Consider the following 11,714-nt stretch of genomic DNA (forward strand, 5'->3'; position numbering starts at 1 on the left):
GCAGCCTTCCTTGCAGCAGGGCCTTGCTCCTGATATGGCTGAGTCGCTGCTATACAGCCCTGCCAGGGAATCAATCCCACTCCACCTTCCCATTCAAGGTTGATACACTCTAACCACCGCAGTAGCTCACAGTAAAGAAATCTGCCACAGCCTTTCCAGCATATAGAAACAAGAGAGAACAGTAGTTTGAGAAAAGGTAACAGAGTGAGCAAGACAACACTAAGCAGGAAGAAAAAACAAAAAAGGAGGGATAAAGACTTCCCTACAGAAAGAAACCAATACACCTCAAAGGAATCAAATATCTTAAAACAGATAGTTACAGATGTTTCAAGAATTCTTGTATTATTTATTTTTACAAATAATTTAATCAATTCATAATTAGTTACCTAAATTTCGCTGAATTTTCCTTGGTTCCTGAATTACAAAAAAACACTCACCTCTTTTCATGACTATTCCATTTCAGCTTACTGCGGAACTGCTGCTTTGGATGCCTTGATAAAATAGAGGGAAAACAAACTCATATTCCCTTTCCTCCCCTCAAGTCTTAACCATGAATCCAAGGCCACACTTCAGTTTATCACTGTTGAACCAAAGACTAAAAAGTACAGCAAAAACACTTAACTCTGGTCCAATATACTTTGCAGGCCTACTGAAAGGATTTTATGAATAAGAGACAATTCTCTCCTTCTCCTGGATGTGAAACAGAGAATTCTCTTCTGGATAGCCTTTTAGTCTGCAATATGGAGCGGCTAAGAGCAACAAACAAGACAAATCATTTGTCATTCATAAAAACGCTGAACGGAGCTGAACTGAATTTTCCTCCCTTCTCCCCTCTGATAGTCTGCTGGCAAAAACTAGCTTGCCTTCCCTGAGCACATGGAAACATGCCATTTATTATGCTGGGGGAGTTGTCACAAGAAAAAAGATAAACAGGAAAATGCAGCACTACACTGCTCACACTGCAGGATGGTGCCTGTGTGTGAAGCCACCTCAGGCAGCATTCTGTCTTATGTGGGCACATTGGTTTTTTAATCTGGTTCCACAAACCAGTCAAAGAAACACTTGGAGAAAAAAACGGTATGAAGCTTATGCTTTGAAAGCCAGTTTAAGGAGCAGAGAAATTTAAGGAATAAGTCAAGGGAGTGATCATAGCAGAAGACAGACTTCAAATAATCTACTATATACTTCTCTTGCACTAGAGTAGGAATATATAGACAAATATCCTACTCCCTCTGCCCCAAAAACAGACCTTGATTTTGTACCTTGTGCATCTAATATGTGCATAATAACAAAATGTTGTAGCTGCATCAAAGACAGACCAGCTGAAGAGTTCTGTTCCCCCTTTCCCTCCTTACAGTCACACACTGTATTCTCCAGACTTGGAGAAAGGGTATGTGGCAGCTGTGCTTCAACAGCTGATATACACGTATATGCAGGGGGAAAAGTAGAATGGCAATCACACGAAAACATGTCCCAGCAGATTTAGTCTGTCCTGCAGCCAATAAGTAGAAACCCTAGATTAGATAAGAACTTCTGTTTGACACAGAGCACGTGGTTTGCATCTCACAGAATACATAAAAATATTAACAAAACTGAAGGAAAGTCCTGCCAATAAAAGGCAAGAAACAGAAGTATCAAATCTACAACAGATCAGATAAAAGTCACACAGACTGTTCAGCAGACTAATTCAAAACTAGAAATACATCACATACTTTGGCTAGGAAACCTAAATTCAGAGAGATACTTAGTTTCTTTATAATGGTCTTTCCTCTTAAGTTTCAACTGATGAAGTAGCTAAAACTAAATATAAATCAACAAAAAGCACACCACAACTGGCTTGGTACAGCTGGTTAAGAAGAGTGGTAACTTTCTGAGTGAGGCAAGGGGACATATCTGACTACTGAAGTGTCTTGGATGGTGAATTACCCAACTATTCCCCACTTCAAAAGTCTAAATAATTATCCTGTTGCAGAAAATAAGTTATGCTGTAGTAGATACTGCCATACAGGAACACTTGTTCCAAAAGAATAAAGGGAGCAATAACTGTTTTCCTTTCAGCTTTGAAGGCGAAGGTACTCAAATACCCCCAGACTGTGGGCAGAAGCCAAAACAATCCATTTGGTACTCGTGCTAAATACGGAATGTAGCTGCCCTTGACCCAGCCCTGCTCACGTGCTGGTAAATTGTCCAAAGCAACACATGCACTTACAGAACTGAAGGGCCCAAAAGACATATAGCAAACATCCTTTTTCAATAACAGTTTGATGACAGTGACTTAATATTTACAAACATACGCAACTAACAGATATTTTTAAATGGTTAACTCTGGTTTATCCCCCCATTGTTTTTGCATTAGGCAATGATTGCTTTTAATCACAATTTCTAATCACTGTTCACAAGGAACTGAGGCAGTACTGAGGTGCTCATGTTCCCCCCTCGACCAACTGGGAAACCAAGTTTTTTCAGACTAGCTGTATTAAAGCTCATCTACACGTACTCCAGTGAGCCTTTACTGATCTACCTCTTACCTTGAAAACATACACGAACATAAGTTGCTACTGTAAGCGTTTAGAGGAAATGGGTTAGGGAGTCACGGGCACCGTTAGTGCTCACCAGCCACTTCTATTCAAGTGCACCGAGTTAGCAGCATTTATGCTGCTCTAGAAAATAATTCAAGAGGAAAGCACACCAGCTTTCCGCCTCCATCTACAGTTGCCAAATGAACTCCACCTTCAAAAGCGGTGGAGATGAACGTGCCCCGGTACAACAACGCGGGCCGAAGCATCCCCCGCGGCGCCCACCGGCTCCAGCGGCCGCGGGCACACACACGGCCCCAGCCCCGTCGCCGCCGGCCCCGCGATGCCTGGCACGGAGCCCTCCCCCCGGCCCCCGTGCGGAGGCGAGGTCGGGCCGGGTGGAGTCTCCGGCCGGAGCAGAGCCCCGAGCCCGCCTCCCGCCCCGCCGGTCCCTCCAAGCTCCCGGTCCTTCCTGCGCCGGCACTCGGGGCCCCGGCCACACGGTCCCCCGGCCGCAGCCCCCGCTGATCCCTTCCTCCCAGCCCCCTCACCGATGAGGACGCGCAGGTGCTTGAGGCGCGTGAGCGGGTCCTTGCGGGTGTCCAGCACCTTCTGCGTGGATTTCCGCACGTCCCCGTGAGGCTTCTTGGAGAACATCCCGCCGGGCCCGGCCCCGGCGCCGCGCTCCAGAGGCGGGCAGCGGCCTCCGGATCCGCCCGCACCGGGGCCCCTACATAGCCAGCAGCGGCAGCGCCACCGCCTCCTCCTGCCTCCGGCTCCGATGCAGTGGGCGTGGAGGGGCGCGGCGCGGAGCCAACTCCCCGCGGGTGCGGGGCGGGCCGGCAGGGCCTGGCCTGGCCTCCCGCTTCCTCCTTCCCTCCTTCTCCTCCCGCTGCTTCACGACAGCCGTCAGGTGCGACCCCGGGCGTCCCCATAGCAACCGCGCAGTGACGTCACGTTGGCGCTCCCCTGCCCACCTCCGAGGAGCGGCGGGCGGGCGGAGGGGATGGGACGGGACGGGACGGGGCTCGTCCTTCCCGCCTCCCGGCCGGGCTGTACGCCCAGCCGCCCACCCGCTCCCGAGCCTGGGAACGGCAGTGCGCCCGCGGGGAGCCGCGCCTGACCGGCGCTGTGACGGGTCTCCTTCCCGGGAGATGGAGAGCACAGGCACCGGAGCGGGACAGTTAGGGGCAGGGTCCTCTGAGCACCTCGGCAGCAGCAACTGGTGCAGGAAACTGTACTTCAGCCGTTTATATGTAAAATATAAAGTTACCCCATTATACAGCTACTTCTGGCTATACAGAGACGCTGAAGTGTAGTCAGAATAAGAGGGGAATGCTGTAGGGAATAAGGAGATCCAGGCGGTGATTGTATTCACCCAGGCAGTGACTCCAAACCTTTCCTCAACCTTCAGTTGTGCAACCAGCAACGATGTGTCTCGCAGTTCCTCTTTCCACACTGGTCCTCGAAGTGCTGCAACTGCTCCAGAGTTGTTTCTTCCCAGTTTCACCACCTACGGCTTCAGCTGCAGCGCTGGCATCGAGACCGCACCCACCGTCAGACACGGCTGGATCCAGTGTGGTGGTCTCGGGGCCTCCTCGTGTCTTCTAGAGGGCTGTCATGCCCATGGTGCTCCTACAGCAAAGCCAGAAGTGGGCTTGAGAGGCCGCATTTCTCCCAGTCCCATGCACAACCTCACCAGAGAGGCCCGCAACAATAGCCAGGGTACAAGGTGCAGTGTTAACTCTGCTGCTGAGGGCTGAGCTGGTCACGTTGAAAAAGCCCAGAGTTTCTCCTTAAAGCCTGACATTGGTTTACAACAATGAAATGTATGAAATAGAGAATTCTTGGACTTTTCAATAGACATCTGCTGTTGTATAAGTCAAGACTCATGATTTCCAGTGTCTCTTTGCTTTGACATTTTTAAGTAGTCCCTGGTGCTCAGTTTTGCATTGAGGAAATCCAGTTCCCTCAGGAATATGAGCAATATGTAACTATTTGGAACATGTTATAAAATCATAAGATTTGTTTACATACCTGCCACATAAATAACATAACCTGGGTGTGTAAATGCATGACCAGTAACAGTTAATGTTACAAGCATGAGGACAGTGAGATTTAGTCAGCAGGGCATCAGGAAGTCAAGTGTCATCTGCCCACCTTTGTGGTCTGCCCCAACACATCTCATATTCTACCATCTCGGTAAGTGAGATCAGGAGATGAGCAGTGTGAGGTAATAGCTAGTATTACAATAATTTATTTTACCATAACATTACATTTTAGCTCAGTAGTATTTGATGACAATGCATTGATTTATTTGCTTTGTTTTCTAAATTTCATTAATTCTAAACACATTATTTTGACAATCTTTATGAAAATGTACTTTCTTTGCAGATTTTTTTTTCTGATAATTTTTAGGCCTTTAACTCAAGACAGAACTTAAAAATAATAAACAGAGTAATACAAAACTAAAATAGTAAATGACAGGAGGGAGTGGTGTTATCCCAGATAATAATGGCTTCTACAGGAACCTCCTTCTGCAGAGCACACCAAGCAGGAAGGACATGTTCTATGCACAGCAAGGGCCCTGATCTTGCAAAGGCTTGACTTTGAAACATGTGACTTTGACGCCTTTGATTATGCATGAAGGACATGGCTAGAAAATAGCAGGATTAGTTAGGGAGGGGCTAGGTTTTGCTGTATTCCAGGCAGCTGTTACTGTACCCAATTCTTTGCATTTCCATTTTAAAGACAGAACTTTTCAAGTATTTTTGTTCATCTGTGAGCAGACCCCCATAAGTAAGTTTCACAACTTTTAAAGGAGCAGTGTAGACAATTTAAGTGCTGCAGAAGTTTTTCCCCTTCTTTTAACTCTATGGAGCTCCATGGGGCACTCAAAATAGTGAGTCACATTCAAAAAACTGTGTCACACTCATACAATCAGTTAACTTCTCACAGTTCATCCGGGATACATGATATCCAAACAATTTAGTTGTTGCCAAGTACTTATTAGTATTTTTTGATATATCAAAGGCAGCACAAACCACTTCAGTGGTTGTTTGCTTCAACAATTCACATTTCAAATAGATTATGGTTCGGATTCTTTCATCCACCCCCAGAAATCCAAGTTTCTGGAACCCCTGCTTTAATACTATTTACACCACATTAAGGTACATGATTAAAAGTGAGTTTAAATTATTCAGAATTTCAACAGACATTTCCCTTATTTCAGATAGCCAGTATGAGTCTTAAACCTGACCCCTCAGAGGTGCATGCTTATATTCCACAGAAGAGCTATTTAACCACATGGACCTTCAAGAGAAAACAACAAATATAAAAGAATTTTTGAAAAGCATTCCACTGCTGTTCATCTCTTCGTATATAACTCAACAGCTGCTCCCTTTGAGGCTTCTGAGGCCTTTCTACTTCTCTGTACTATCCTCCAGAGCTCCTTTCCTATGGGAGTTGTCTTGCTTTTGAGAAAGACGCCTCTCTAAATTGCACCCTGAGCATCAGGTGTGTTGTAATCCTCTGGGTGTATGGCTTTGCCTGTGCTACAGTATTCATGTTTGGAAACCATCCTGAGCAAAAAAAAATAATAAATTAAAATAGTTAACTTAACTGGCAGCTACTGAATTTGAGAAAAAGACTCCCACACCTAGCTATGTAAGGTTTGATTAGTCAAAACCAGGGTTATGTACAGTTCAGTGCTCTAGTGTAACACACTGATACTGGAAATGTTAGCCACTTTGACCTAGGCAGTCAAATATCAGAATCCTGTAAGATATTTCTAATAAGAGAATAATGGATCAGCTAGCTGTTCCTTCAACAAAATCCTGTTCATGTGCACAAAAGCACAAAATCCCATTTCATTTGCCCAACCTCATATCTCACAGAAGAAACCTGGAATCCGTATGTTTCTGTAATTAAGGGAAATCTCTTCATCATCTTATACTCTCCTGAGTAACCAATTCTTGCTGTATTGCTTTTGTTTGTTTGTTTGTGGGGGGGTTTTGGTGGTTTTTTGTTTGTTTGTTTTGTTTTGTTTTTTTGTTAAGCAACATATCAGCATTAATACCTTCATGTGAGCATCTGGTGCAAAGTCACAATACTGCAATCTTTCCAGCCACCCAAGATCCCTAGCCTAAATAAATTTTTCCAAGAGCTGCTGCATTAATGAAGCCAGGTTTCCTCCAAATTTGTCCTCTAGCCACTGAATGCCATGAGTCACCTCCTCCCACACCATTAACCTTCTTTTGCTTAGTCCTCCCCTACATGTTTGAGATGGACAAGAAGCCCAACTGCAGTTAAGTCTTAATTATGTGTATACAGGTTGGTGAGCTGACTTCTGTCCCTTGGAAGGGTAAAAGCTAAGTTACACTTTTCTCTTTGTGGGACATTCATAGTTGTTGTTTTTTTCCAGATACCATTTCACAACACATCAGAAACTTAGTCAAACTTTAACATTTGTGCCATCATGTAAAATCAGATCTAAATGAGACAATGACTTCCAAAGTAGCAGGGAGAGAGCAATTGAAAAAAACCCCAACATAACCCAAACCAAAACCAACCCAACAATCATTACCTAAGCTTTGTTTTCTTAACATGCTAGGACCATGTCAGCCATGCTGAAAGAAGGGATATATGGCCTATCATGACAAGAAACTTCCATACAGAATCATGGAATCACAGAATAATAAGGGTTAGAAAGTACTTCTGTGAGCACCAAGTCCAACCAACAACACACACACACACACAAAAAGACCCAAAACAAATAAAAAAAAACCCCAACACCGAACAACAAACCACCAAAAACCCCCACAAAAACCCCCACACCTCAGCTACTAGAGCATGCCCTGATGTGCCACAGGTACATGTTTCTTGAATACCTCCAGGGATGGTGACTCAACCACCTCCCTGGGCAGGCTGTTCCAGTGCCTGACCACTCTTTCAGTATAGAAATTCTTATTAATGTCCAATCTAAACCTCCCTTACTGCAACTTCAGGCCATTTCCTCTGGTCCTATCATTCACTTGGGAGAAGAGGCCAACCTCCACCTCACTGCAACCTCCTTTCAGGTAATTGTAAAGGGCGATGAGGTCTCAGCCTCCTTTTCTTCAGACTAAACAATCTGTGAAAAGTTATTTTAAGTGAAAAGTTATTTCACATGTAAAAGTTATTTTAAACCAATGTAACCACTACTAATTCCTGTCCAGTGGTGCCAGAGAATTTAGACTTTTGCTGTGCTAAGTCACCTCCAGCTCAACAATGTTTGAGTTCTTATGTAAGCACAAGCACTCATATCTGATATGAAAGAGGTTTTGAAATGTGAATACACTGATACTGTGGCAGTTACTATGTTGGGGTTTTTTTAACCAGAAGGGCTCAAACACTCTCAACCACTGAGATGTTTTCATTTTCTTCCCCAATTTATGAAATAGTTTTGCAATATTGACAAACCCACAAAAGAACTTCCAGGATAGAAAAGCTCTGCAGAAAGTCTGCATGTCTGCCAGCCTGTAGGGGAGAGCCAATTTTGTGAGATTATTTCCTTTTTATCAAAGGAAACATTTTGCCCCTGACCTCTCCCCTTATCTCACCTGCAGGAATCAGCAGGTTCTTTTAAAAATATCATATTATTTTGGGTTTATTTGGCTTGATTAGTAGTTTTAAGCTAACTTTAGACCATTTGCAGCATACACCTGAGTATCTCATGTAGATAATATACAAGCTGAGGGAGAAACATGACCCAAAAGCCCTCCAACATAGCTAGTAGGTTACATGCCATGGCAGCTACTTTAACCTGCTGCTGACCTTGTCCTGCAGGGAAAATAGTCTGTTCAGTGTTCTTGTGATCCACCTCCTAATATTGCACTTTGAAATTGAGGGTTAAGAATCACATATAATTTGCCAGAGCATCCAGTGTATAATTTATTTGTCATACTAAATAAAAACTATTTCAATAATTTGGCTTGCCAGAGTTCACTAACACTCCAGCGCTACCATTTTTTTCTTAACCCGTACTACAGGTGAGGCCCAAGGACTGACTAAATCCTCACACATATCTTCCAGATCACTTTATCTGAGGATTTCTTTCTCATTATTAATAACATATAGTGATAGGCCTGACTACCATGTCAATGCCCTGACCCCTTTGGAGGACCTTGCCCCCAACAATCAATCTTGTGATGACCAGTCCAAGACAAACTGCATTTTCAGGGAGGACAACTAATGAGAAAATATTTCAGACTTATGTGATGCACTGTATTGGATCAATAAAAGTTCTTTCATCCCTGCTTTTCCTCAAAGGCTGAACCTATGCCTGTATCTTACAAACTCCACCTTCTACACATTTGGCTTCTTTCTTTACAGTCTTCTTCCTGTCAGAAATGTTAAGTTACTCTGCAGTTACTCACTACAACAAAGGCTAGCAATCACTATGATAATCAGAAAGCTACTAACTGTTTTTCAGATTCTACAGTGGTATATATTTACACTCACTATCTCTACTGAACAAATCAGGTGGAAAATTAGAGCTCTGTCTTGTAGCATCTTCTGAAGATGCCTGGTCTAATACCCACCATGTTTTTGCCAGGTTCCTCTTTTCTGCATGTTTTACAGATGTGATTCAATAGACAGATTCTGACTATTGTTTTAGGTGCCCAAAATAAATCCAAGAAAGCTGATGCCTGCATTTCTAAGATGTTTGTCTTGCTGTGTGTGTGTTCCCATCTTCAATCATCCCTATCCTTCCTAGACTAGGAAAGGAGATTTCACCATCTGTTAAGGTCTGTGCTGGCCAGCATATTATTATGGTAATTGTTATAGCATTCAAATTTTTTTTCAGTATCAGCTTTCCACAGAACTGCCAGTTTTTAATTTTATATTTTTCCCAACTGTCCCTGATAATGGACTATGTCTCTTTCTAATTCTTAAAAAATACCACATACCAGATGTTAATCCCCACCCTCCCATTAAATGCAGAGCTGAGCTGATGAGGATGATGACAACTGCTGCCTTCTTAATTACTGTTTTACTCTGATGAAGAGTATATCTCATCATGCAGAAAAATGTTATAGTTCTGTAGGCATCTAATGCTTCCTTTCACTTATCTTGATAAAATAGTCAGTCTATAGACTGGAGATTCCTAACTGGTATATACACATACAGCAGGACACAAATCTTTGCAAGTCCTCTAGTAGCCCAGCCAGAATTTCTTCTTTCTCCGCTCCTTCTAGCACACATCTGCCCCTAAATAGCTGATTAAGGTAGGCCATGCCACTTGCTATGGTAAGGGCTAAGAGGTGATCTGCTTAATTATATTTCTAGGAGCAAATTGTAATGCACCACTAGCACTGCAACACCAAATATAGCCCCTGGAAATACCTTCTTCTCTTACCTTCTCTATTTGGACAGTGAATTTAGCTTCAACCAGTACCTTTTTTATTCCTCAAGACAGTAAGTATTTATATTGCTTTAGCTGGGTAATCCTCCTGGCTCTTGCTGGATACAAACAAAATACAAGCAACATGTAAAACTGTGTATTACTCAAAAATTTTGGACTCAATTCCTTATCCCAGTTGCTGACTTCCACTGTGGCAGGGGAGCTTTGATTTCCATCAGGGGCTTATTTTTAGCTCCCTTAGACCTTGTTTCAACTGTACGGACAGGAAATTACAATCAGGCCAAAGGTTTCCTGGTTTCCTGACATTCCTTTCCCTGCATCTGTTTCCAGTAGTTTTTTCTAGACCGGAACATTTTATTTCTAGTATTTTTATCTTGCTAGTCCAAAATGCAACTCTTGAATTTGGAATTCTTAAACATTTTATTAATTCTGGTTTGTTTTTGTCAAATCCTTAGAGACCTCATAAAATAATTTTCACATCTACTTTGTGAAATTCACTGGTTTTCTTTGGGGATGTCTCCAGCTTTTGTTCCAGGCCTTCTCCTAACTCCTTTCAGCCATCTGAGTACTAGATGCTACTAGCAGTTTTCGAAGGGATTCGGAAGTGTTTCGAAGGAACACCTGCTACCACACAGCTCCTCGGTAACCACCTCTGTACATTTTTAGAACTGTACGAACCAGCACTTGCTCGGATTTTGGGGTCCCGCGAGTTGCTTCTAGATAAGGAAAACCTGAGCGTACGGCTGCTCTTTTAAACAATCAGAGCCATAAAAACCTCCAACCCAGTTCCACCGCAGCTCTCCCCCGCCCCCTCCGCGCGGGACAGCCCGGGCGCCCCCTCCGCGCCCCTTCCGCGCCCCCTCCGCGCGGGACAGCCCGGGCGCCCCCTCCGCGCCCCCTGCTGGCCCCGCTGCCGCCAGCGCGGAGCATGCGCGGGCTCCTCGGCGCCTTCCCCTTCCCCGGCCTGGCCGTGTGCTGCTGGGAGGGGGCTCTGGGGAAGGGGAGACCCCGAGGAGGGGGCCTCACAGGGCCCGTGGGGTAAGTGGAAGCAGAAGGAAACGTGCCTTCGGCAGCGACAGCTGCCTCCTGCTGCCGGTCTAGGGAAGGGCTCACTTCTGTGCACGCTGCAAGTCTTTGGGAATCATAGGTGTTTCCTATCATATGCTTAAATGATAAAAACTGCGAGGGGAGTGGGAAAAGCTCCTGCTGGATCCCCAGCTGGCTGCAAAGCCAGAGACAACAGAAACTGAAGGCATGAAGTTTCCACAGAGAAGGATGAAAGGTGGTTGGTTTTGTCTAATACTTCTGTTTCTCTCACACCTACATCACTCCTCTGGGTGGATGCACAGGGAAATTGGTTGCTGTATATATATATACACAGATGTGGGAGTAAAGAAGTGACTAACATACAGCAGTGGTTATTGTGGGTGAGGTGGGCAGCTATTGCCGTGGAGGCAGAAGTTCATGGGGAAGCTCAAAAGTCATTAACTCTCAAAATACAATCTGCATAACATCCTTACAGACTGGGGAGATTGGCTCAGTCTGGATCTCTTGATACGAAGAACTGCTACTCATGGCAAATAAAACCTTGATTGGACCAGCATGTCCCATCACTGAGAGACACAGTGCTTCCCTGCTGCTCCTGGGCCCAGACACCATGAGAACCTCTCTCTACCTTTGCCCCAAAGATGCTTGCCCACACTTAACTGCAGGCCACCACCAACTGTGCATGTCATGACTTGAGGATTCCTGCCAGACTTTCCTCTGTGTGTGTGTGTGTCCTGAAGTGAAGC

General features: G+C 44.6%; 1 protein-coding gene across 11 annotated transcripts in view; it reads right to left on the reverse strand.

The window, feature by feature from the left end:
• RALGAPA1 (Ral GTPase activating protein catalytic subunit alpha 1) overlaps positions 1-3,399 on the reverse strand; it is a 131,784-nt gene extending 128,385 nt beyond the window's left edge. For all 11 annotated transcript variants that reach the window (XM_051620629.1, XM_051620628.1, XM_051620627.1 and 8 more), the window contains exon 1: positions 3,068-3,399. In XM_051620629.1, the coding sequence (XP_051476589.1) occupies positions 3,068-3,173 (106 nt within the window). In that variant the 5' untranslated portion in view covers positions 3,174-3,399. The remainder of the gene's footprint in view (positions 1-3,067) is intronic.
• Positions 3,400-11,714: the final 8,315 nt, after the last annotated feature.

This window comes from Apus apus, chromosome 5, assembly GCF_020740795.1.
Source record: "Apus apus isolate bApuApu2 chromosome 5, bApuApu2.pri.cur, whole genome shotgun sequence".
Lineage (NCBI taxonomy): Eukaryota > Metazoa > Chordata > Aves > Apodiformes > Apodidae > Apus > Apus apus.